Source organism: Amblyraja radiata, chromosome 14 (assembly GCF_010909765.2).
Source record: "Amblyraja radiata isolate CabotCenter1 chromosome 14, sAmbRad1.1.pri, whole genome shotgun sequence".
Classification (NCBI taxonomy): domain Eukaryota; kingdom Metazoa; phylum Chordata; class Chondrichthyes; order Rajiformes; family Rajidae; genus Amblyraja; species Amblyraja radiata.
In genome coordinates, this window is record NC_045969.1 from 8,594,330 (window position 1) to 8,622,162 (window position 27,833).

The 27,833-nt window shown below is 43.6% G+C and overlaps 1 protein-coding gene and 1 long non-coding RNA gene across 3 annotated transcripts in view; one reads left to right on the forward strand and one right to left on the reverse strand.

The window, feature by feature from the left end:
• Positions 1-285: 285 nt before the first annotated feature.
• Positions 286-9,291, reverse strand: LOC116980331. 2 transcript variants are annotated; one of them, XR_004413938.1, is made up of 3 exons: positions 8,949-9,291; positions 8,322-8,386; positions 286-714 (listed from the first exon to the last, which is right to left on the reverse strand). It is a non-coding gene; the product is annotated as an uncharacterized LOC116980331 (long non-coding RNA). The 2 variants fall into 2 exon arrangements; XR_004413937.1 differs by lacking the exon at positions 8,949-9,291 and having other exon boundaries at positions 8,322-8,461.
• A 2-nt stretch (positions 9,292-9,293) lies between these two features.
• sim2 (SIM bHLH transcription factor 2) overlaps positions 9,294-27,833 on the forward strand; it is an 89,527-nt gene continuing 70,987 nt past the window's right edge. Inside the window, exon 1 of the mRNA XM_033032442.1 lies at positions 9,294-9,672. Within this exon, the coding sequence (XP_032888333.1) occupies positions 9,498-9,672 (175 nt within the window). The 5' untranslated portion in view covers positions 9,294-9,497. The remainder of the gene's footprint in view (positions 9,673-27,833) is intronic.

The following is a 27,833-nucleotide window of genomic DNA, read 5'->3' on the forward strand; positions in this document are numbered from 1 at the left end:
TGACTGACGGAATGGCCGCAACAGAGAAGGTACTTTTTATAACGCGGCCAGTGATTCTTTGCAACAGAGCGGTGCATTGGGTATTACCCTAGAGGCCGCATTAATTCAACAGGAATTTCCCTTTTGGAAAGAGGCCCCATATATGAATATACCATGGACCTTTTTCTTAAATCAGGTAAAACTGCAATTGTAGAAATCTGTGGAGAATGGGATTTGTCAAGGAGGCAGAATATAGCGCGAGGCTACTCGGCCCATCGCGTCGGAATCGGCCCTTCCAAATTGATCTTTTCCCAGGAAAATGTTATTTTATTTCCTCATTAGTCAAGTTAAGAAGTAGCCTTGCATTTCTTTCTTAATGGGAAGAGGGCAGCAAATGTCTACTGTCGATGTGGATATCAAAGTATTTCATAGATATGAAGAAATAATAGATTTTTTTTTTAAAGTAGCATCCAGTAAATCACATTACACAAGCAACATATGCCATCACGTTTACTTATTATGGTGCCTATGGAAGGCATCTATTAATATGCCGCAGTACATAAGCTACAGATGCAGGAAATCCAAAACAAACAAATGCTTGAGAGTCAGCGGGTCAAAAGCCATCTGATGAAATCTCCTTGAATTCTAACGGTTGTCCTGGTTTCTTCCTCACCGATGCTGCCTGACCCGCAAAGTGTTCCCAACGTTTTCCATTTTTAATGACACGTTCAGGATCTGCGTGTGTTATAAAACAGGACAATTGTCAATGTGATTTGTAATTACACTGTTATCTCCAGTTGAATAAAACAGGAATTTATTCCGTCCCGAAATGTCACCCGTTCCTTCTCTCCAGAGATAGTGCCTGTCCCGTTGAGTTACCCCAGCATTTTGTGTCTATCTCCAAAAAATATATATGAAAGCGACAGACAAAGCAGTTGGAGCCTTATTGTTTATTTTCCTGCCCCCTGTGTGATATTGAAACTGGGAACAAAAGCCAGTAGTAATACTACCCCACATGTTTAAGACAGTACGCATGTGAACGAAAGTGCGTTTATTCAAATAGCGGACAAGATATGAGATATATTGGTCATATATTAGACATGCAGTTTCAGAAAGCATACTTGGGAGTCAATGTATGCACATTTTGGCCTATCGCGTTTCTTTCTGATTAGGGTTGAATAAGTGCAAATAGAGCACATGCTTTTGTCTCGAGGTATAGTATAAAAACTGCTTGGATTTTATCGCCAATGTTAATGAAACGCCAATGTTTGATATACTTTCCAGTCCAATAAATCTCGGTTCTAATGCGCTTTGGTGTGCTAAATCAGGGCAGAACGTGGAAAAAGGGAACGGTGCGCTGCCAAATAGGTCGTAGCACCAATTCCGACCGCCCGCCTGGTAACATTAAAAGGTTGTGTGACACTTTCTGTTCATTTCTGAATTCTCACGTTTTCTTTTTATATTATTTATCAGTATTTATACTAATTAAGGAACGCAGTTCAAACGTTACACTGCTCGCTTTCCTTTGCAACATTACTGAATCGAAATACTGATTTCATTCTAACATATTAGGTTTGGCATGCGCAGTCTCCCTTTGATATGGAAACATTGCAAACTTAATTTTCTAATATTCAGTGCATTTTCTTAGAAAACAAAATTGGGTCTTATTATGCCACGGCATAAGTAGAAGGTTGCGTAATGCTGGGTCGTGCAGATGTGTTGCTGGAATGAATTACTGCAAGATTTTAAAATAGTCTGCCCCAGAGGATGGGATCTGTTCCTCATGCCCAAAGGAACTGCATCGGGCTGCAAATTGCTCGCCTTTGCATTGCTGCATAGCGCTGATGCTGTGTTTACACCTATCGCCGGTCATTCAGAATTCACCTCGACCATTTATTTGAATATGGTCGAAACAAGCAACTGTAGATGCTGGTTTACAAAAACAAAAGACAAAATATGCTGGGGTAGCTTAGCGGGCCAGGCAACATCTCTGGAGGACATTGGTTGGTGACGGTTGGGTCCGAGGAAGGGTCCCGACCCGAAACGTCACCAACCCATGTTCTGCTGGGATTGTGTAGGAAGGAACTGCAGATGCTGGTTTATACCGAAGTTCAACACAAAATACTGGAGTAACTCAGTGGGTCAGGCAGCGTCTGCAATTCCTTCCTACACGCCATTTATCCATGTTCTCCAGGGATGCGCATGTTTGAAATTCAGACAAAATATGCAGATGCTGGTTTATATCGAAGATTATACACAGAGTGCTGGAGCACCTCAGCGGGTCGGGCAGCATATCTGGAGAAAAGGGATAGGTAACGTTTCTCCAGGGATGTTGCCTGGCATTTGAAAATGGTGTTGAGCAAAATAATTCTAAATAATTAAGAGGTTTCCAATGAAAACCACAATAACATATCAAAACTAACCTTATAAACATATCAGTTAATGAAAGGAATTAAGATAAAGATATTATCATATTATCTCCGTCCGCTATTATTTAACTAATCGTATTAATTCATAATATAAGGTTCACATTTGCAATATAATAAGCCATGACACCATCATTAAATTGACATTTGGAGCAGCAAGAGGTGGCAAGACGGCTGACCGAGTCGGTCCATTCCCGCCACAGATGTTGCCTGACCTCTTGTGTATCCTCCAGCCTTTTGTTTTTAGCTCGGATTTCCAGCATCTGCAGGCTCCTGTGCCCCCCTACTGACGTTTTCTCCTTTTATAGACACTAAACGCTGGAGTAAGTCAAAGGGAGAGGCAGCATCTCTGGATAGAAGGGATAGGCCCATTCCTTCTACCCAGAGATGTTGCGTGTCCGGCTGTATTACTCCAGCATTCAGTGCCTATCTTCGGTGTAAATCAGCATCTTCAGTTCCTTTTCTCCTTGTATTTCTCCGGTATTTTGCTTTTGATTTGCGGGAAGAAGCCGTTCAGTCCGATAAACTATGCAGAACTTTATGTTCCATATAAGCCTGCTCTAATTTTTTCTTCGTTTAACCTAAATCAACATAATCTTTATCCTCCTCCCTCCCCACACACCACCGAGGCTATCCTGCGTCTATCAGCGATGATATAACTTTCACAATCCTGCCACGCTAAATAAAGATTCTTCCTTTAAGATTATAGTTCATTTTATTAGTGTCCCTTCTTTCAAATCAGTTTATTCTTCAGCCCCTTTCTTCTAGAGCCACTTTTCTATTAAATTGTTTTTACACCTAACCAAGAGTGCCCGTGACATTCTTTTTGTTCTTAAATAATATGGAAAGCAGAACTATTCCAAGTCAGCTCAAAGCAAATGTTTTATACATTTAGTACAACTTTGCCTTTTCAGGGAGTTATAAATCTGCATTACAGTCTTTACTTGTTTTTATTACTCCACCCTCGGATCCCTCTGCTCCTTTAACCCATTTCGCTACATATTTCCTATGTGCAATCCTTGTTCTTTCGATTGAACGCACCAGTTCCCCTCATATATCAAAACTAGTGTATGTTTGTGCAAATGTAGTGGCGGTTTCTTCCGGTTGGCCACGCTCATCTCAGCAGTAATTATAATTGATCAATTCTCAGTAGCTTGGATCTGTAGAAATGGTACTTCTAATGCTCACATGTAATAAGTGATATCAATGTTAAGCAGCGGTAGTCTCAGCTTTCATTCTAGAACACCACTTCCCCCATCTACGGTCTGTTATAACAAGTATCCTTAACTCCTTCAGTTTGCAACCCATTTAACTGCCCCTCCCCTGTTTAGACCCGTTCTGACCCTTGTTCTGATCTCAAAGTTGGTAACATTTATTTAGCACATTATTTGTTATTTTACATTCCTGCGAATTTGATGCATGTGTACGTCTAATGTGTGTTTCTGTGTGTTGGTCTCAGTCCCAGTGCGAGCGAGATCTTCATTCTAGCGGTACCTCACGGTGCTTGTGCATATGACAATGTTTCCTGAATATGATTCTTGAAAAAAACCATGTTGCTTATATTTCAAAATTACCCATATCGATCCTTTCAATTGTTCTGCCATTGTCTATTGCCTCTCTAACCCTTGGTTGCCATTAATAAGACAACAGAACGCCCCAATATTTGACACTGGGCCATTTGAAAGGCATGGGCAGGGGGGCTGGGTATTTTAGAGTCAGTGGCCCTGAGTTGAAAGTACGGGAAGGGTGATTGTAATGGTGCAACTGCAAGAATTACTTGGAATATAATAATGCCAAGCACATGACAGAAATGTTAATGAATAGACAACCAGCGATATGGCGCATCCCAAGATTACAATAACAGATCATACCACGATGTAACCAAGCACCCAACCCACCTTCCTTGCTTCCATAAAAGCTACAACAAAAAACTTGCATTTCTTTACCCTTTCACCCAACCATGTGTTCACTTCGTGCCTACTCAGTGACCTTATTTTAATCCTCTTGCTTCACAATTCACAACTCTCTAATCCTCAAGTGTCCCCAACCGAAACGTCACCTAGCCAATGTTCTCCAGGGATGCTGCTTGACCCGATGAGTTAGTCCAGCGTTTTGTGCCTTTCCTCGGTAAACCAGCACCTGCCGTTCTTTGTTTCCACCTTTATCAACCCCCCATCCTTTCAGACAGCATATTCCAGACAATGACATAAATCATCCCCATTTCGCCACGTTCCCTAGTCAACAACATTGATTCTCTTTCTTCTGTCACTAACCTGTCTGCCACATTTGCTCCTAGGATCCCCATGCATTGACACATTCATCCATGTACATTCACAATTTTGTGTCCATTTTAATTTTACCTTTATATTTATCCAGGACCTAGTCTATTCTTTTTTTCTGCAGCTTTTTGCGATCTTTCTATTTCTCCAATGCTGGCCCTTTGCCCATCTTGCTTATTATATTGAGCTACAGAGAGCGACAGATACTGGAATCATAAGCGAAACACAATGTACTGGAGTAACTCAGTGGGTCGGGCAGCCTCTGTGGAGGGAAGGGACAGGGTTTTTTTTCGGATTGGGAGCCCTCTAGTCCCATTGTCTAACTTATACCAGCATCGCTGATCGCCGTGTACCAAATATTCATTTGTGCTCTCAAAAACTTTAAACTATTTTATAAACTGGGCAATCCAAAATTGAATGCAATACTTCAGCTGGGATCCAACCAGGATCCTTGTTTTTGGCACTGTCCACGTGTAAGGCCAAAGATCTCATATTCTCAATGGCCTTGCCAACTTGAACTGTCATCTTCCGTCCCCAATCACATATTATAGCTCAATCATATTGTTCACAAAATAAGTAAATCATGTTAATCAACATTTAATAAATAAAATTATAATCACTGATAAAAAAATATGACAATATCGGTCATACATAAACACAATATTCGGTCATGTAACTACTTTGAAGTTAGTCATTTAGATGGAATAATACCAAGCATACCGTCGTAGACCTAATGAATTGTTACAACTGAATTGTTTTGGGAACGGACCAATTCCATCAACACAATTTCCCCATCCTTTCCCCGCACCAAAAATCCCTAACGAAAACACACAGACTGATCCTCATTCCACAATCCTCGCTGAGAGGGATCTCCAAATGATAACTATTTTCTGCATTGCAAACTTTTACTTACATTCCCTTAAACCATGGTATGTTGGTAATTTTAATAAAATATGATATAATAATTAAAACATGTGTATGATGCAACAACATATTACTTCAACCCACTAACCATAGTATAAGGATACAATTATATACCGAAAACGTAACTGTGTTTGTCATATAATCACACAAATATCCAGTCGCATGACTAAAGTATGATTAATTACGCGTATGTTTAATATCATGTCAATCATAAAACGGCAATATATCATGCAGTTCCACAATATGTCATATGTCGTCACACAAGCCGCCAATCAAACAAGTGTAATTAATATGTCAGAGATATTCCACAATATAATTCTTACCAGTCATATAATTACATAATCGTATCGCAATATTGCATTGTAATAACCCTGGCCTAATTGAACAGTATTAAGATGTCGGCCTCAAACTAGAACATGTCAATCCAATAGCACGTCAATTGTGTGTATGTAACAAGTAAGCGTATATAACCACAATACGACTAGAAGTACAATGTAATAGTATCGACTATGTAGCCCCACATAGTTACCACAATATCACATAAATATATCAATGACCAGCATTAGTGACAAATATTAATGAACAGCAACGTTATCTCGTTTCATCAAGTTGTGAATTGTGGCTTACTAATGCTAACTAATGTGCATGATATCAGTCTCCTGATATCAGGATATAACAACGTTGATCAAGGGACTAAATGTTAAATTTGGGGGTTTCGTTAAGGGATCTTAGTCCCAGTGTGTTCTAATGCCCCTGTCCCACTTAGGAGACCTGAACAGAAACCTCTGGAGACTTTGCGCCCCACCCAAGGTTTCCGTGCGGTTCCCGGAGGTTTTTATCAGTCTCCTACCTGCTTCCACTACCTGCAACCTCCGGAAACCACCTGCAACCTCCGGATCTCCCTCCTACCCCACCCGCTCAATCGCCGCAGCAGCCAGGACCCAGAAATATTGAGGCCGAACGCGCGGTATTTCCCTATTATGTCCAAAAGATGGATTCCGCTGTAAGCATGTCAATATGATACTGGGGCAAATATTCCAATAACAGTCAAGGTGGACAGAAAATGTGTATAACACGGCATTGACGTCACGGTGCTGACTTTCCAAACTTGAATATTCCAGTCATTCTACTCTTTAGGGAATATGCGGCATCACACACTGCGCTGTCTCTCTCGATCTGATTAGATGTAGGCTAGTCTATGTCTTTGGGTATCTATTGCACTCCAGATGGGCGAACGGAGAAGTCCCATAGCGAATGGGGGAATGTGTGTGAGTGGTAGTCACGAGATGAAATAATGAGACAAGAGCTCAGAGTAAAGATGCCAATGTGTGTAAAAGTGTGAAAGAGGCCGCGTTAGTCGGTGTGTGGGCGGGACTGTGAATGAATGGGGCGGTGAATGAGGCGTTGCGATAGGAAGGTAGGGAGTCAGTGAGGCAGAAAGTGAGACTGGGAGAGCGAAACCGAGTGGCCGAAAAGGCGAGTAAGAGGGAGATTGAGCTCTTAAGGCAGTACATGAAGGGGACAGTGAGCGAGAGTGAGAATAGTACGTGAGGGTCCTTGAACTTGCGAGGCAGTAAGACAGTGAATGAGTGAGTGAGTGAGTGAGTGAGTGAGTGAGTGAGTGAGTGAGTGAGTGAGTGAGTGAGTGAGTGAGTGAGTGAGTGTGTTAGTGAGTGAGTGAGTGAGTGAGTGAGTGAGTGAGTGAGTGAGTGAGTGAGTGAGTGAGTGAGTGAGTGAGTGAGTGAGTGAGTGAGTGAGTGAGTGAGTGAGTGAGTGAGTGAGTGAGTGAGTGAGTGAGTGAGTGAGTGTGAGTGTGAGTGAGTGAGTGAGTGAGTGAGTGAGTGAGTGAGTGAGTGAGTGAGTGAGTGAGTGAGTGAGTGAGTGAGTGAGTGAGTGAGTGAGTGAGTGAGTGAGTGAGTGAGTGAGTGAGTGAGTGAGTGAGTGAGTGACAGTAAGACAATGAGGCAGTGAGATGGTGAGACAGCGAGCGAGGCAGTCAGTGGGTTGAATGAGCTGGACACGGGTGAATCTGTGAATGTGATACACTGTAAATGAAGCAGACACTGTGGATGTGGAACCACGAATGGGCCAATCAGCAGATAAGTAAATTAACGACAGACGCGTGGCTGGCTTCGCCGGTGACAGGACAAGCGAGGGAAGCGCTCAAGGAGTTGGGTTTGAATTTGGGGGTGGAGAGGAGGGAGCGAGGAGGAGAATAAACTCGTGAAAGTGAAGTCATATAGTTGATCAAAGGTGGTCGCGCCCGGGGGAGTGAGACAGTGTGAGCGTGGGAGGAAGTCCCAGAAGGAAATAGGCTTTGGGGACACCCAGCGATTCTGGCGCTGGTTCAAACAGCCTTCACCCGTCCCCCCTCCTCCCCTCCCCTCCCCTCTCCCCTCCCCGCACGCACGTAGTTATGTTGGACACTGGAGCAACAGCACTCGAAAACAAAACGGCCCTTCCAGTGTTTGCTTATCAATAACCTGAATTGAAAGCAAGAGTGTAACCAGGAGCTGACGCGAGGGGTCTGATCTGCACTCGTGCGAGTGAGACAGAGGACTGAGATGGGTCGATTATTCTCTGCGAGTTTCACATGACAATAGACCCGGTCAGTGTTAGCAAAATGCACGGTGCTGGTAGAAGATCTACGGGAAGTTAAGCAACCTCTGAACGAGTAGGTAACGACCCCAGGCAGTGGAGACTCCTTGCCAACCTGCTCTGGACGACATCGCTTTCCTGTCCGGAGCTCCCAACACCCTGGGTCGACTCGAAGCGCAACTGAAAAGGAAACTGACGATCTGACATTCCGCCAGTTGAGCATCGCAATTGGCACCCCCCCCCCCCCCTCCAGCTCCTACCCCCCCCCCCCCCTCCCAGCTCCTAACCCCCCCCCCCCCCCCCCCAGCTCCTACCCACCCCCCCTCCCAGCTCCTAACCCCCCCCCCCTCCAGCTCCTACCCCCCCCTCCCAGCTCCTAACCCCCCCCCCAGCTCCTACCCACCCCCCCCTCCCAGCTCCTAACCCCCTCCCGCACCCAGCTACTAGCCCCCCCCAGCTGCTACCCCCCCCCCCCCCCCCGCACCCCCCAGCTCCTACCCCCCCCCCCCCCCCCCCGCACCCCCCCACCCAGCTCCTAACCATCCACCCCCCCCCCCCCCTCAGCGCCTACCCACCCAGCTCCTAGCCCCCCCCCCCCCCCACACCATACACACACACACACCCCTGAAGATACAGCGGCCACATTAGCAGCAGTAGGATTCAGGAACCCGTGCACTGTAGACTGACAACCTCCAGCCGATCCGGCCACATTCGCTCAATGAGCTGATAGGGGTGATCTTACCTCGGACTGCATCCGCGTCCCTTCTTGTGAAACGTGGGGTCGGAGCAGGTGGCGAATAGATTCTTAGCCGGAGGCCAAACTGAGGAGAAACAGAGGTGGGGGGGGGAGACAGCGAGACTCGGGTACTTTTTGTACTGGGAAAGCCAGGGTTCGGACAGAGCTGAGGGTCTCCGGGATAAAGGGCTGGGGTTAGGGGTGCGGGGCGCGGAGTGCATATAATCCTCAGTGGGACCAGCCCCCCCCCCCCCCCCCCCCCCCCCAAATCGGAGGCTGGTTGCAGTGGCCGGGGAGAATCGCCCATTGAAAGACACGGCTCTCCGACCCAACGCGGCTGCGAGGTGTACAGAGCAAGGGGGGGGGGGGGGGGGGGGGGATCACCATTAATCGAAGCATTTTCAAAAACGCCTCCGATGATATTTCTGACCACTGCGCTGCGTGAGCGAACAGAATCGCTCGGAACTTAAGGACAACAAAAAGGGAACGAATGTTTCCGAGGCCCGCGGAAGATTGTTTTCATTATGTCAGTAACACTCCGGCGCAATTGACGAAATGAAGGAAAAATCTAAAAATGCCGCGAAGACGAGAAGGGAAAAGGAAAATGGGGAATTTTACGAGCTGGCGAAACTACTGCCTCTACCTTCGGCCATCACCTCTCAGCTGGACAAAGCATCCATCATCAGACTGGCTACCAGCTACCTCAAGATGAGAGCTGTGTTTCCTGAAGGTAAGCTCCAGCCCAGAGAACTGCTGAAACAATTCAAACCCCAGGTCGCTTTTGCTATCTCAAAGTGCCAGGCCCCTATATTAAAAAAAAAAAATAACTTCCTCATTTCTAAGGTTAACTCCTCTTAAATTTCAATACCATAGACAAATTGTGCTTTTTTGGGGGGAGGTTTAGATTTATTATTGTCACGTGTACCGAGGTACAGTGAACAAACTTTGTTTTGCATGCTATCTGAATATATTAGATATCAGATATACTGCACAGTATTACAATAGGCAGTCAAAGTGTATTAGATAGAGCAAATGAGAAGATATAGAATGCTGAACACAATACTCAGTATTGTAGCGAATCAGTTCTGTAGACTTTTTTTAATCTTCAGACCAGAACTAGATTAAAGGGTATAATGTTTCCAACTGATATCAACGTGAAATAAGGTTGGAAAGAGTAATCTTTTGCCGATAAGACGAGTGGATAATATGAATTAAGGTCAGATTGGACCAATAAATATATCTATTAGGGGTCAAGTCTTGAAGATAACCATATTACATTCATATCATTCCCTAAATTATGGATACTTTTTGTAATTATAGATTCGCATTTCAGGCGTTTGTTTCTCCGCATTGCTTGATTTTATAACCCATTCACATTTAATATATTTCAATAGCGTTACTTGAGAAATATTCTAAATGATTTAATAGAAAACAAATATTTGAACATTCAAGCATTCTTGGCACGGATCCTTGTTGAAATGTAGGCCGCGATGCTGCACCATTAATCTTAGTGCTTAATTAACCGGATCTTGAATTATGTTCTTGATATCCGACCTTCTTTGCTTTGTGAATGCTTCGATTGAACTCTGAGCAGCAACCCGAGTTAGGTTTCTATCGCTTGTAGTGTTTAAAGGGTTGGGTGACTATCGCATTTAGTTTTTAAAGGGATAGGTGACTATCCTATGTAGACGTGTTACATGTTTCTACGATATCATCTGTTCGGCCAAAACATGGCTCATTTGGTTTCTTTAGCGTTATGTGAACTATTTTTGGTCGGTAATTAATAATATATCCACGCATGTCTTCACCACAATACATCCGCAATGATTGAAAGCGTTTTCAGAAACTGGTTTTTATTTTTATTTGCCTCCGGAAATAATCATGAAGGCTTTAATAGAAAGATTTAATAGAAAAATTGCAATTTGAAGGGAGCTCAAATTAAGATCAATCGTAGGTTTGGAGATGGATTGAGATGTTGCTTTGATGATTCAGTGTAGCATATTCTGAGATGCATTCTTTTTTTAATATGTGTAGGTAATTCAGATATACCCTTGTTTAAAATACAATTCCGGCATTGCTCCACGAGGCGACCACCGCTTTCCTCTCCAACCCCACAATAGATTTATAGGCCAGCAACGATTGCAAAGACACTTGCTCACGAGTTACATACAGGTGCACCTACAATAAGGGTACACGCTTCTCAACAAAACACTTATTTCCACATTAGGAAAGAGTAATCTTTTGCCGATAAGACGAGTGGATAATTATTTCATAAGAGCTTTCAATACCGAATTGTGAATTAGTTATAAATGGTAACCGCTCAAAAGGAAGCGGTCCGGGGATTCTTAATATTGTCCAGTAACAAAACCTCAAGATATGCTTCAATCTTTTCGTTAAATTTAATGCACTACTATTATTGTTTGCAATGGCCATGGTGTAAACCTAATATTTAAACTAAATTTAAGATGGGAAGGCAAAAAAATGTCCTTTCCGTTGTATCTTTCCGTTGTTCCGTTGTATACACGGCCGCTCGTCTCTATGCAATTGGAACTGAATAATTAAAATCGCCATGTTCTTATTTTAATACCCCCACATAGTTTATTCCATAGGAACCAGAGGTCATATGCGGTTAATCGTAGATAGAATCGGGTGGCAATTTGTTTCCAAGTCATTGTGTACGTTGACAGTGCAATAAAATTCTGCTCTTTAAAAATTTCATTAAATCCTGGTTAATGTTCGATGAATAACTAAATAAACTGACAACGTCCCGCGACCATGATATATGCGGCCTGTCTTGGTGCAGTGTGAAATAAAGGCTTACCTGCTGCAGATGCAGTGGACCAAACAATAGTAATAACCCAGCCGTCACTTCAAATATACAATGGAGATCGTGGCACCTACAACACACCAGAATAGCAGCGAGCGAACCATTACTCTGGGCCCATTTTGTAATTGCCATTACAAATAATTAGACTCGCCACATTATTATTATAATGGCCCGGCATATTTTAATGCACTCATTAAACTTTTCTAGATGGCGTGAATTATTATATACAATACAGACGTCTGTTAAAATATGCTAGTTGATTTATTTGAGTTAAATATTAAACGGCGTGTAAAAGCAGACATTGTTCTCGATGCTCCTTGAATGGATATCTGCTTTTATTGTGTATATGAGACTCAAATTCAACATCATGTTGGCATGCATGCGTGTTGCTTAGAATTAAGCACTGCCAAATACGTGGCTCATATGTGTATGCAATTGCACACACACTCACACAATATATGCACCATCATTTTCCTGGTGGATTAAGATATAAACTGTTGCATCTTAAATCTCTCCTCGGCCTCCAGGCTGGAAGCAGCGTTGTCTAGTCGGCAGAGTATATGCACACACTCCCCATTTGGATTTAGACGCACCCGCTCCTCATATTTAAACCTAGCACCATTCAGATCATCTTTACGTTGACAGTAATGGTTTATTTAGAATGAATTTATTGTCGAGAAGGGGATGCAGGTAGTGGTCGGACCGGGAGCGGAGAGAAACCGGCTTAACTTCATAATGGCTTTGTATCGAGCAGGTGTACGCAGCGTATTTTTTTAAATAATGTAGATATTAATACAATATTGAAGAGCAGGCCTTCAAGTTTGATTGAATTAGAAGTTGCCTCGATATTGCAGATTTTCACAACTCGTCGTTTGTAGGGAACCTTCTCCCTTTGGAGTAGGTCGGTTTGTTTTTCGAGCTGGAAAAATCTGTCCTTTCGTAATTGTGAAGAAAGATAATGTAATGGCGAGTGCCGCGAATTGCAGTGTGAACGCGGCACAGAAATGTCGACCCGTCCCTAAGTGTAAAACGATTACAAATATATATAGATTATCAGCGCAGAATTGTAGAGAACAAAACTGTATCAGTTGTTTGCAAATTGATATCATATCTGCCCTTATTGCATTGCAGAAAATATCCTGGGGTTGGTTTGGAATTTTGGTTCATGGAATGGGATCATGAATGAATTAGGTGGCGGGAGCCTTTGTAGACAATAGTCCGTCAGAGTAGAGATGTGGTATTGATATAGTCATTTGTTGTACACACAGTCGTTGGACTATTTAATTGAGACACAGGGACCCATAGGTGTTGGAGTCACAGAGGGAGAACAGAGAGAAAGGGTCATTCGCACTTTGTGTTTTGGACTATTTCATCTTCTCGAATCGATGATTGCGGTTTATGGCGTTCGAATGGCAACACTGATTACTACATCCATGTGAAATTCGCCATTAATTAAACGTAGTCAAGGTACTTGTGAAAGAAAATGTACCTTAATTAAACCGATTTCAAGTAGATTTATGCATAAATTAGTTTGTAGTACAAAGGGGATAGAAGACGCTTTAAGTTCAAAGCATGAACGCAGCTATATCCGGAGACAGATTCTACTCTAATATATATATCCGCTGATTATGCTTCGTGAAGATCGGTCGACGACTTTGGTTGTGCTTTTATTACCGCGGAGCGCTAAAGAGCAGCGACAGATATATTTGTTGTAATGTCGAGGCTCACTGCTTTAATTCAGCTTTAATTATAACATGGAAACAGGCCCTTCGGCCCACCGAGTTCACGTAGCCCGTACACACTAGTTCTATGTTAATCCCACTTTCGCTTCCATTCTCTACGCACAAAGGACAATTTTAGATGCCAATTAAGCAACCTGCCGCGCGTCTTTGAGATTTTAGATTATCAAAATTCGCCACAATACAAGGTTTATACCACCCTGTTTAAAACTATAAAGTTAATTAAACCAGATCCATCTATTTTAAACTGAACTATACTCCGAGCCATAACATGAAAGCTTGGAGAATGCAGTTTGCAAGTATTTTGCTCTTCGGCTAACTCTGGGTACGCGGAAAGTGAACTAACTCCCTGATATTTCTCGCCGGCAGAAGGAAATGCTAATTAAATGAACACCTCATTCATTCCAACGCTGGATCGGATTTTAAACATAGTTTATTTGAAAAATATGTTTTTGCTGCACTGAAACCTGAACAATAAAACGGTGAATGCTGCGAACTTCAATGGGAATATAGTGCAGAATAATTGTCTCAGTCCCAAGGTATAAACATAGGAAAATATATACAGAACTGTATTATCCCAAATCCGTTTGAAGATTGTGTAGGAAGAAACAGCAGGTGCTGGTTTAAACCGAACATAGACACAAAATGATGGAGTAACTCAGCGGGACAGGCAGCATCTCTGGGGAGAAAGAATGGGTGACGTTTTGGGACGAGACCCTTCTTCAGACTGAGAGTCGGGGGAAAGGGAAACGAGAGATATAGACGATGATGTAGAGAGATCAAGAATAAATAAATGAAGGATATGCATAAAAGTATCATACAAACAGCTAACAATGGCCTGTTACTTTTATCATCGTTACTTTTTTTTGCATATCTTTCATTCATTTGTTCTATATCTCTCCACATCACCGCCTATATTTCCCGTTTCCATTCCCCCGACCCGAAACGCCACCCATTCCTTCTCTTCAGAGATGCTGCCTGTCCCGCTGGGTTAGTCCAGCGTTTTGTGTCTCTCTTCCATATGAAGATTGTTGGATTCAAGAAATGACCACTTGGTAATAGTCTCCTCAGTAAGGCAAGGGCTGTCAATAATGTACCTAAAGAATCGCTGTGCATGTAACTCATTCTTAGTTTAATATGTAGGATGATCCACGTGAGAGACTACATGATTACAGTCCACTGCAGCAACTCTTTGGTGCCTTTAGGTTGCTTTCCATGGCGTACATTCGCCACTCTGTTACAAAACACCCGAGCATGGTTGCAATGAACGTGGGAGGAAGACGGTGTCAAATACGCCAATCCAGGCCTTACTGTAGAACCTGGGTCTGAGCGGGTGAGTGGATGGTGGAGTAGATAGCGGTGAGGTTGTTGTGTTTCTGAAAAGGAAGCTACACTCTCCCACTCAACCATTGACTGGATGTTAAGTTAACTATTGGTATATTCAATGGATTCGTTTGTAGATAAATAATTTATATCCGTGCATTCTCAAGTCAGGTCAAAGCAGAATTTCGGCCCTATAAAAATAACAACCCGATGTATGTATCTATAAGAAATCCATGGGAATTAAGGGTCACATATTAATATTTGATTGCCCTTGGATGGCCATTGCAAAGATCAGAGTGTCACTTTGGAGATGATTCCAAAGATTTCACGTGTACCGCAACCAAGAGAGTAAGGACTATTGGTCGTATTTGTCTTCATTTGAATCAGCTAATGGCATGTTTCACACAGAGAGTGGTGAATCTCTGGAATTCTCTGCCACAGAAGGTAGTGAAGGCCAGTTCATTGGCTATATTTAAGAGGGAGTTAGATGTGGCCCTTGTGGCTAAAGGGATCAGGGGGTATGGAGAGAAGGCAGGTACAGGATACTGAGTTGGATGATCAGCCATGATCATATTGAATGGCGGTGCAGGCTCGAAGGGCCGAATGGCCTACTCCTGCACCTATTTTCTATGTTTCTATGTTTCTATGTTTCTATGTTGGCCTTCATAACAAGAGGAGTTGAGTAAAGGAGCAAAGAGGTCCTTCTGCAGTTGTACAGGACCCTAGTGGGACCACACCTGGAGTATTGTGTCCAGTTTTGGTCTCCAAATTTGAGGAAGGACATTCTTGCTATTGGGGGAGTGCAGCGTAGGTTCACGGGGTTAATTAAATTGTCATATGTTGATAGAATGGAGCGACTGGGCTTGATACACTGGAATTTAGAAGGATGAGAGGGGATCTTATTGAAGCATATAGGAGTATTAAGGGATTGGACACGCTAGAGACAGGAAGCATGTTCCCAATGTTGGGGGAGTCCGGAACCAAGGGCCACAATTTAAGAATAAGGGGTCGGCCATTTAGAACGGAGAAGAGGAGAAACCTTTTCAGCCAGAGAGTTATGAATCTGTGGAATTCTCTGCCTCAGAAGGCAGTGGAGGCCAATTCTCTGGATGCTTTCAAGAGAGAGTTAGATAGAACTCTTAAAGATAGTGGAGTCAAGGGATATGGGAAGAAGGCAGGAACTGGGTACTGATTGTGGATGATCAGCCATCATCACAGTGAATGGCGGTGTTGGCTCGAAGGGCCGAATGGCCTACTCCTGCACCTATTTGGTATTATGTATTCTTTATTGTAATTGAATTAATAACAATGTGACACGAAGTATTTAGTAATATTAGATGGGTGGTTGGAGGATACGGATGGGGGGGGGGGGGGGAGTTTGGGGCACTGATGGGGTTGGTCGGATATATTGGCTCCGACAGGGGGAGAGCTCCCCAATCTTCTCCAAATAATGCCAAGCAATTTCCACGGCCGCCTGAACTGTGCATCGCACCTCCATTCTGTCTAGGAAGGAACTGCAGATGGTGGTTTACATCCAAGATGGACACAAAATGCTGGAGTAATTCAGTGGGACAGGCAGGATAGCTGGATAGAAGGAACGGGTGACGTTTCGAGTCGAGACCCTTCTTCAGACTGAGGTCTGAAGTCTAAAGTTTCAGTTTGAAGAAGGGTCGCGACCCGAAACGTCACCAATTCCATCTATCCAGAGATGCTGCCTGCCCCGCTGAGTCATTCCATGTCTATCTCCATTCTGTCTCCTCTGAATTACAACACCTCTCCTCAGTCGAGGCTTACTTCGCCACTGAGCTACAATTGCACGTGTGATTTTTTTTTTGAGAACGCTGTAATTGCGCCAAACCCACGTGTAAATGTTAATATCTAAAAAGGGTTACGATTATTTTATATTTAGATGCAAAGTGGCTTGTGCCATTTGGTTTACCTGTAATATCAAGTTCAAGTTCAAGTGAGTTTATTGTCATGTGTCCCTGTATAGGACAATGAAATTCTTGCTTTGCTTAAGCACACAGAAAATAGTAGGCATTTACTACAAAACAGATAAATGTGTCCATATACCATGATATAATATATATACACACATGAATAAATAAACTGGTAGTGCAAATAACAGAAAGTGGTTGCTAATAATCAGAGTTTTGGCCGAGCCAGGTTTAATAGCCTGATGGCTGAGGGGAAGTAGCTATTCCTGAACCTGGTTGTTGCAGTCTTCAGGCTCCTGTACCTTCTACCTGAAGGTAGCAGGGAGATGAGTGTGTGGCCAGGATGGTGTGGGTCTTTGATGATACTGCCAGCCTTTTTGAGGCAGCGACTGCGATAAATCCCCTCGATGGAAGGAAGGTCAGAGCCGATGATGGACTGGGCAGTGTTTACTACTTTTTGTAGTCTTTTCCTCTCCAAGGCGCTCAAATTGCCGTACCAAGCCACGATGCAACCGGTCAGCATGCTCTCGACTGTGCACCTGTAGAAGTTAGAGAGAGTCTTCCTTGACAATCCGACTCTCCGTAATCTTCTCAGGAAGTAGAGGCGCTGATGAGCTTTTTTGATAATTGCGTTAGTGTTCTCGGACCAGGAAAGATCTTCAGAGATGTGCACGCCCAGGAATCTGAAGTTCTTGACCCTTTCAACCATCGACCCGTTGATATAAATGGGGCTGGCAACTGGCACGACAGCTTCTATTGAGAAAAAGAAAACGTCACCTATTCCTTTTCTCCGGAGATGTTAGCTGAAACGTCACATATTCCTATTCCTTTTCTCCAGAGAGCATCTCTGACCCGCTATTCTACAAATGATGCTAAGCAATCTTCCACGGCCGCTTGACCCGTTACTCCAGCATTTTGTGTCTATCTTCGGTTTAAACCAGCATCTTCAGTTCCTTCCTACACATATCAATTAGTAGCCCGTTTTACAAAGCTATCCCATCTTGCTGCTTAAATATATTCACTTTGTAACGTTTTGTAAATGTTAATCTCCCAAAATGGACACAAAAGTGCTGGGGTAAGTGCTGCCTAATCTGAGGAAAGACATTCTTGCCATAGAGGGAGTACAGAGAAGGTTCACCAGACTGATTCCTGAGATGGCAGGACTTTCATATGAAGAAAGACTGGATAGACTCGGCTTGTACTCGCTAGAATTTAGAAGATTGAGGGGGGATCTTATAGAAACTTACACAATTCTTAAGGGGTTGGACAGGCTAGATGCAGAAAGATTATTCCCGATGTTGGGGGAAGTCCAGAACAAGGGGTCACAGTTTAAGGAAAAGAGGGAAGTCTTTTAGGACCGAGATGAGAAAATCATTTTTTTACACAGAGAGTGATGAATCTCTGGAATTATCTGCCACAGAAGGTAGTTGAGGCCAGTTAATTGGCTATATTTAAGAGGGAGTTAGATGTGACCCTTGTGGCTAAAGGGATCAGTGGGTATGGAGAGAAGGCAGGTATGGGATACTGAGTTGGATGATCAGCCATGATCATATTGAATGGCGGTGCAGGCTCGAAGGGCCAAATGGCCTACTCCTGCACCTATTTTCTATGTTTCTATGAGTACCTCAGTGGGTCAGGCTGCATCTCTGAAGAAAAAGGAGCGGCGACATTTCGGGTCGGAACCCTTCTTTAGACTGTAAATGTCCCCTATTCTTTTTCTCCAGAGATGCTGCCTGACCCGCTGAGGTACTCCAGCATTTTGTCTCCATCTTTGGTATAAATCATCATTTTCAGTTCTTTATTTCTACATAATAGTCTCCTGTTTGTATTAAGTCTAGCATCGGCTCACTTTACACCGTGGTAAGTCTGACTGTAAATCATGTGCAGTGTCAAACCTGATTTATCAGCAGCCTCGGGCTATCATTACAACTGCACAACCATAACTTAAAATAGTTAATATTTATGCTTTTAATTGTTGGGGGGGAGCTCGAGGTAGGATTATCAAGATTCTAGTCAAACTGAGGCCAAGTTATATAAACGGAATACCAAATGATTGAATCGCTAGCAAACTCCAGCATCTAAACCACTAATGCGTCCTAATAGTCCTAAAACTATGGGGCCAAATATTTGTAAGGGCACCAGGATGGCGAGTTATACTTCACTTGGTGCTGAACAGGAGCAACGTGGGATGTACTAATGGCACAAGTAGAACTAGTGACACAAATCATAAACATAAGATCAACATTTGAACTGTATTTATCTTTAATACTAACGTAGGTAAGTGGGTGCACTGTCCCATCCGAGTCAGAAAGCTGAGGTTTCATATTTCATTCCAAGAATAGTTTCGTGCTGAAATGCCAAAGCATCGCCGAGGGAGCGCTGCTTTGTCGCGGCGACTGTATCTCGGAGAAACCTTGGAACAGAGGTCCAGTTTACTATGGAGGCATAAGGAATTACAGATGCTGGAATCTTGAGCAGGACACAAAGTGCTGGAATAACTCTTTCCAACTGGATTCGTGGCCTATTCATTCCATCCACAGATGCTGCCTGACCCGTCGAGTTGCTCCAACGCTTTGTGTTTTGATCACGTTTTTTTTTATCGTGGATGGCGAAATAAGATGACTTGACGTTACTTGAAGAATAGCAGGTGCATTGGACAATGTCTAATCCTCCACCAACAATGCTAAATTAATGAACACCAATTCAACCTAATCTGACCTAATCTGAGCTAATATAATCCCACGAATGATATGTTAAATCTAAATGATAAATACTACAAAAGTTTGTTTTCATTGTTATTACGGGTTCTTACCTTTTGTGGGGTCTTGTTGTGTCGTCTCAGCTGACATTACCCAAACCTTGAAGGGTCCCCTTGATATCACGACAATAACGGGCCGACAAACGCCATGGATTTTAACCTTTTTAATGTCATAATATAAAATGTACAAGGGAGACAGGTTTTCCCCATACACACAGGTACATTGTGAAGCGAATATTTATTTATCAGCAATTCATCATAACTAAAATAAATTAATCAACTCTGAAATACGCTCTTGGAATATTGGAACCTTAAAAAATCAGTAAATATAGAATGGAACATGCGGCGTTCTTGCTGTGGCGGTTGTTACGTCGTTGGCCGAGTGGTATCATAAATCGACTATGTTTAGTTTCACTTTGGTAGAAAAATGATTAAATGAATCAAACCGGACCAGGCCACGTCAACATAACCGTGGCCTGCCTTTTTATCTATAGGGTGATCGTGCAAGGCATGGAAATGAACGCCAAAGCACTTTATACCCTAAACCAAAGTATTTTAAATGCTTGTTTTTTCTTCCTACGGCACTGAAACTGGGGGCGATTAATCAACCTCAGGACCGCGCATTCGAAACCAGCGCAAAACTGTAATAAATACAGGATGGAATCCCACTAATTTAGATGATAAATCTGCAAACGTTGTTTTTATAGTTAATTGTGCGAGTTAGGTTCAAGACGAATTGAAAGTGGTTGGATAGGTTTACATTGAAACAGATGAATTCAGGAGAACATACACGCGACTTCGTCCCGCTAGATTCATTAAAACATCAATCAGATACGTTTTTTTAAAGCCAAAGTCGTATCTATGCCTTAGGAGGCCATTCTGCAATGTGTGGTCCATGGTCTCAGAAAGGGTAACTATCGTTGTCCTGGTGCTGTTTGAATCGTTTAACCATTTTCTATCTAAGAACAAACGATCGTTCACCCCCCCCCCCCCCCCCCCCCCCCCCCCCTCCGCTTCCGCCCCCCAACTTTGTTTCTGACTTGGTTTGTGGCAAAATACTGTGCTTAATGGTGCAGCGAGATACAAGCGCTGGAGCAACATGGCGGGTCAGTCATCAACTGTGGAGGGAATGGATGGGCGTAGTTTCAGATCGGGATCTTCTTTAGACTGAGGACTTCAGGCTTCCTCATTCTCTCCAGAGATAGAAACATAGAAACATAGAAAATAGGTGCAGGAGTAGGCCATTCGGCCCTTCGAGCCTGCACCGCCATTCAATATGATCATGGCTGATCATCCAACTCAGTATCCTGTACCTGCCTTCTCTCCATACCCCCTGATCCCTCTAGCCACAAGGGCCACATCTAACTCCCTCTTAAATATAGCCAATGAACTGGCCTCAACTACTTTCTGTGGCAGAGAATTCCATAGATTTACCACTCTCTGTGTGAATTTTTTATTCTCATCTCGGTCCTAAAAGACTTCCCCCTTATCCTTAAACTGCGACCCCTTGTTCTGGACTTCCCCAACATCGGGAACAATCTTCTTGCATCTAGCCTGTCCAACCCCTTAAGAATTTTGTAAGTTTCTATAAGACCCCCCCTCAATCTTCTAAATTCTAGCGAGTACAAGCGGAGTCTATCCAGTCTTTCATATGAAAGTCCTGCCATCCCAGAAATCAGTCTGGTTGTTGCATGACCCACAGAGGTACTCCAGCAAACAAACAAACAAAAAGACGCAAAGTGCTGGATTAACTTAGAGGGTCAGGCAGCATCTCTGGAGAACATGGACAGGAGACGTTTCATGTCGGGCCACTTCTAATTCAGAGTCTGAAGAAGGGTCCCGATCCAAAAAGTAATTAATCCATGTTCTCCAGACGTGCCACCTTACCCCTTGAGCTACTCCACCACTTTGTAACTTTTCTTGTAATACAGCACCTGCTGTTCATCGCATCTGTGAGTTCCTCCAGCAGTTTGTTTTTGTTTATTTGCTCAGATTCCAGCATCTGCAGTCTCTTTTGTCTCAGTGTTGGTTAATGGTGGACGCGTGCTTATCGCTCAAAGGGATTTAGCTGCACCGGATTTGTAATGGAGAAATCTATCTTAGAGAATACAAGCATCTCTCATTAGAGATATATTTGATGTAATAAACTTCGAGCTTCCAATTCTTCAGTAATTACTCTTTCCTAATGGGGAAATAAGTTACTTCTCTCCGAGATGCTGCCTGTCCCGCTGTGTTACTCCAGCTTTTTGTGTCTATCTTTGGTTTAAACCAGCATCTGCAGTTCCCTCCTGCACAATTTATAGGTGGATACAGGTCCGGCGTGGGGGTAGATTGGCAGATGGTTGGACAAGGCCAGAGGTGCAAGGACAAAAGGCTGTGGGACAAGAAACTAACGAGGAAAGTGGCATAAAATGTGAAGCCAGACGCAGGGATGAAGGCGGATGGGACAGGGAAAGGGGGAAGGGGGGCAGGATTGTAAGAGAAATAGTGCGCATTCAGGTGCAGCATATGATAGGGGGGGGGGTTACTTGGTTAGCTACGCGGGAGGCACGGTGGCGCGGCGGTAGAGTTGCTGCCTTACCTCGCCAGAGACACGGGTTCAATCCTGACTACGGGTGCTGTTTGTACGGAGTTTGTACGTTCGCCCCGTGACCGCGTGGATTTTCGCCGGGGGTTGCTCCGATATCCTCCCGCACTGCAGAAACGTTCAGGGTTGTAGGTTAATTGGCTTCTGTAAAGATTGTAAATTGTCCGCAGTGTGTAGAATAGTGCTTGTGGGCCGAAGTGCCAGTTTCCACGCTGTATCTCTAAACTAAACCAAACTAACATCGGAGATTTCAATAAATTATCAGGGTTGGGGAAACTTTTATTAAGAGTGCCATTTTCCCCAGACATATGTGGATGCTGGTTAATGCTTACCAAAGAACGCGAAAGCTACATTCAACTCTCTGGAGATGGGTCATTAATAGCCCTGGGCCAAAGGATGTCGGTGGCTTAAGTGGCGTTGAAATGTATTGCCATGGTTCGGAGAAGACTCGGGGTGGGGGACGGACGAGGTGATCCCAACTAACACCGAATAAATACAACTCTCTCCGCTCCACTCAGCTGCTGGTTCCGGCTGTGTCAATGTTTAACAAAATCAACGAGGAAGTCCAGAAAGACTTCGCTTCTGTTTCCAGCGGCTCTGTGTGAACCCGCTGGAGGCACCAGTGGTCCCTCAGATATAGACACACAAAAGCTGGAGTAACTCAGCGGGTCAGGCAGCATCTCTGGAGAAAAGAGACCCTTCTTCAGACTGAGAGTCGGGGGAAGGGGAAACATGAGATATGGACGGTGATATGGAGAGATATAGAACAAATGAACAAGCGAAGGAAGGATATGCAAACAAGTAACGGCGATAAAGGAAACTGGACATTGTTAGCTGTGGCCTAAGTGAAAACGAGTTACAGGCAATGAGACTCAGACACGAGTTACTAGAATGAGACTCCGTGGTCCCTTATCATATCTGTGTGACCACGCCACGCCCTTTGATCCACTTGCCCCGAACACAGCGGCTCAAATAGAGCAGATGTTTAAATTGCAGATACAATGCAACAAGATGTAAAACCAAGTGGCACATTTCTTAACCTATGAGAAAGAGCCGCCTTTCTCATTCCAGCGATCAAATTGAACAACGCGTGTATTATGTGGTCGTTACCATTTTTTTTTCTCAGAAATCTTTTGCTCCCTTGTGTTTCCTGGAATTACATTGTCATAGTCGATGAAAATAAGTGACAGATTAATTTGGACTTCCCTTTACTCGAGTGTGTGCGTCAGGCCCGTATAGACACAGACCACCGAGCACCGGTCTTCGGGGAGAAGCCTGCGAAAAAGGCCATTATTAAAAGAAAACACCGAGAGAAAAACAGCAATTTTGCCTTTTGACCTTGGAAAGTGAAAGAGAGGAAGCGAAATACAGCAGCCCATTCATACTACGCCATCTCCGCAGTGTTTCAATGCTCCGGTGAACTAACCATCGCTAACAGCTATGCCAAACTTTCACGTTTATTTGCCCAAAACGGCTGCAAAAATAAAAGATGCAACGCAATTATTAGGATATTCTGCGCGCTGACATTCATTATTTTTTGTATTTTGTTCATATATAAGCGAATAAACGATTATCGCACGTTCTTGTCCAAAATGTGTCTTTTTGCCCCAAAACGTTGTAGGTTAATGGGCTTCGGCAAGTTGTCAAATTGTCCCTCGTATAGAAGATAGTGTTAGAGTATGGGGTGATGGCAGGTCGGTGCGGACTCGGTGGGCCTGTTTCCGCGCTGTAACTCTAAAGTCTAAAGTCTGAAGTTTTAGTACAGTTTATTGTGTCGCGGTTAACTCTAATCTATTCTACTGCTTGCAAAAATGTCAGGAGGACTAATGAATGTTAAATATAACTAGATTGGATATATTGGACTTCATTATCGATGGAAAGACAAAGGGATTTGTTACCAATTGGAATATGTCAAGATCATGACAGGAACTTGTTTACCACGGCAGTAGCTACACTGGCGTTTGAAATGAGTAAGAGGGGGTAGGGATTAACAGCAGACTGTTGTGAAAGAAGCTGAGATATTTTGTCCAGACTTCCTTTTTACAATCTTATTAAATAATAATTACAAGCGCCGAATTCAGTCCACGAAATATTTCAGCCAACCCGCTACTCCTGGGCCAAAGGTACACAAAAATGCTGGAGAAACTCAGCGGGTGCAGCAGCATCTATGGAGTGAAGGAAATACCTTCGCTCCATAGATGCTGCTGCACCCGCTGAGTTTCTCCAGCATTTTTGTGTACCTTCGATTTTCCAGCATCTGCAGTTCCTTCTTAAACACTCCTGGGCCAAATGTGCGCGCACAGGAGATAGACACAGATTGCTGGAGTAACTCAGCTGGGACAGGCAGCATCTCTGGATAGAAGGAATGGGTGATGTTTCGGGTCGAGACCCTTCTTCAGACTGCGAGTTAGGGAAGAAGGAGACACAGAGATAAATAATGTAAGATGTGAAAACGAAACATCAAAGGGGACGTGGCTCAAGTTACAATGTAGAATAGATCATTGTGTTCAAAAGGGAACTGCAGATGCTGGAATATCGAAGGTACACAAAATTGCTGGGGAAACTCAGCGGGTGCAGCAGCATCTATGGAGCGAAGGAAATAGGCGACGTTTCGGGCCGAAACCCTTCTTCAGACAGATAGATCATTGTTAGCCAGGGGAAGGTGACAGAGTTGCACACATCCACGAGATCGTCGCAATCTTAGCCGAGTGTTTAGGTTTTCTTCATATTCCACGTTCATGTGGTTTTGGGCTATGATAATGAAGGATTCGTCAGGCAGAGTAGTTGACATTAATTTTCGCCCAGCAAATGTCCATTCTAACGGACGTATTTATAGTTCCCTATCTGCGACTCCGTCAAAATCGAAGGAGATAATGTAAACCTCCAGAGAGATATTCCCCATAAATACAGCCAATTCTTTTCAAATGGCAAACAGACGATAATGTTAACGACTCTTTCAGTTTAAAAAATGATATTTTAATGAGATTATTAGTTACATAACCGAAAACCAATGCAGTATGTGATATGTCATCGAAAGTTATGGGTTGTCCATTCAATTTCTTTACATTGCACTGAAATTGGCGATCCATGTCGAAAGAGGATATAGGCTAAAACAGATGAGGTGAAATTGCAGTGTCCAAGAATGTACTGCAAGATACACTTAGAACTAAAACAAAATGACGAAGTTGCTTTAAAATTGGCCATGTTCCATCTGGTGAAGCGAGTTGTTTCTGCGAAGGCATCTGAGGAAAGCGGTTCCTCTTCTGCAATGGTCCATTTTTGTATAATGAAGGGGGGCAGCGAGCCCCTCCAACTTCCCCCCTAACCTAGCTGGTAATCTTCGTCTCTTCATTTTGCACAGCCTCTTTGAAACTGGGTTTCGTATTGCACTGATGCCAATGCACGGGAAGGTAACTTACTGAAAGAAGATATCACAGATACCTTTTCAGGTCGAGACGTCGAAACGTTTCGAAACGTCAGCCATTCCTTCTCTCCAGAGATGCTGCCTGTCCCGCTGAGTTACTCCAGCATTTTGTGTCTATCTTCGGCTTAAACCAGCATCTGCAGTTCCTTCCGACACCGATAGACACAACGTGCTGGAGTATCTCAGCGGTTCAGGCAGCATCTCTGGAGAAAAAGGATGGGCGACGTTTCGGGGCGCGGGCCTCTGAAGAAGCGGTAACATCTGCAGTTCTTTGTTTCTGTAACGAGGATATCACTCATACCGAGCCACGCACCTTGCCTTGGAGACCCCACTTCCCCAGCTGAGTATCATACTCAATGCGGCCGAGTTCACAAAATATCTATTTCAGGGCGGGCCTACTCAATATATATAAGTACAAAGTATTTGGTTCTCTTGAATCTTTAAAATGCGGAAGGAATCTATTCAACACTGAAGCCTGAGCGGGATAAATAATCAAACGGCCCCAGTTTCTCTTCACTATTGCGGAGACCACATGAGCCGTCTGTGGCGAACCAACCTTGGCGATGCCTAAATAAACTAATTTTCTGCGTTTTTACAATGACAATCATGCATTTATTTCCAATTTCCTATGGAGATTGGAAATTCCATACCTTTAACATTCATCGTATTGGAATAGAGACACAAAAGACTCTACTTCCTGAGAAGATTACAGAGAGTCGGTATGTCCAGGAGGAGTCTCTCGAACTTCTACAGGTGCACAGTAGAGAGCATGCTGGCCGGTTACATTGTGGCTTGGTTCGGCAACTTGAGCGCCCAGGAGCGGCAAAGACTACAAAAAGTAGTAAACACTGCCCAGTTCATCATCGGCTCTGACCTCCCTTCCATCGAGGGGGTCTATCGCAGTCGCTGCCTCAAAAAGGCTGCCAACATCATCAAGGACCCACACCATCCTGGCCACACACTCATCTCGCCGCTACCTTCAAGTAGAAGGTACAGGAGCCTGAAGACTGCAACGTCCAGGTTCAGGAATAGCTACTTCCCCGCAGCCATCAGCCTATTAAACTCAACTCAAACATAACTTTGAACATTAATAGCCCATTATCTGTTTATTTGAACTTTATCTGTTTATTCATTCACGTGTGTATATATTTATATAATGATATATGGACACACTGATCTGTTCTGTATTCACACCTACCATATTCTATTGTGCTGAAGCAAAGCAAGAATTTCATTGTCCTGTCTGGAACACATGACAATAAACTCTCTTGAATCTTGAATCTTGAAGGCTGCAGATGTAGAAATCCGGAGAGAAAATAGTAATACCGCCAATAGCTACAATGTTACCACTTTTCCTACAGAGTAGTTAACTTCTGCGGTTGCGCATCAGTAGAACCTCTTACTAGAGGCATTGTTTCAACATTCATCTTTAAAATCTTAACGTTTCTGATCTTTCCTGTTATCCCGTTTTATTTACTTTTCAACATATCCGTGTTCTCTCTAATGGAAGCGTGGGGAATACATATCATGTACAGGGAGATCGTTCGTTCGTTCGCTCGTGTCAGACGATTGTTGGACAAGGAGATGAGATCAGTTAGCTTGACGTCGCGTTGGGTGGAAACATTGTGGGCCGAAGGGTCGTTCCTGTGCTGTTCTTAAATAAAGATCGGATCCCAATACATAATGGATTTAAAGATTTGCAGCTTAATACATGCGAAAAATAGGCCACCCTTAAAGCAGGGCATTTTTGAAAGACATTTGACACTACCCCCCCCCCCCCCCCCCCTCCCCCCCCCCCCCCCACCCCCCCACCCCCTCTCTCTTTCTCTCTCCCTCTCCAAGGCCGCCAGCATTATTAAGAGCCTCTCTCACCCCGGTCATTCCCTCTTCTACCCTCTCCTCAGACAGGAGATACGGGCGTTTTAAAACACATACTTTCAGATGCAAGAACAATTTCTTCCCAGCTGTTATCAGGCAACCGAACTCCCCACAGCAGCTACAGTGCGGTCCTGACCCCTCATCTATCTCATTGTAGACCTTTCAATGTTCTGTAATCGGACATTATCGCACTTCAATCTTATATATTCGCACTAAATGCTGTAACCATTAGCTTCGCACAGTGGAGGGTTTGATTGTATTCGCGTAGTTTTTTTTGTTGACTGGATAGCGCGCAAACAAAAGATTTTCGCTGTATCTCGGTACACGTGCCAGTAATAGACTAAATTAAACTCTTACACCATGTGCAAGAGAGAGGGAGAGATGGCAAATTGATAGCAAATATCCAGCAGTGTCAAAT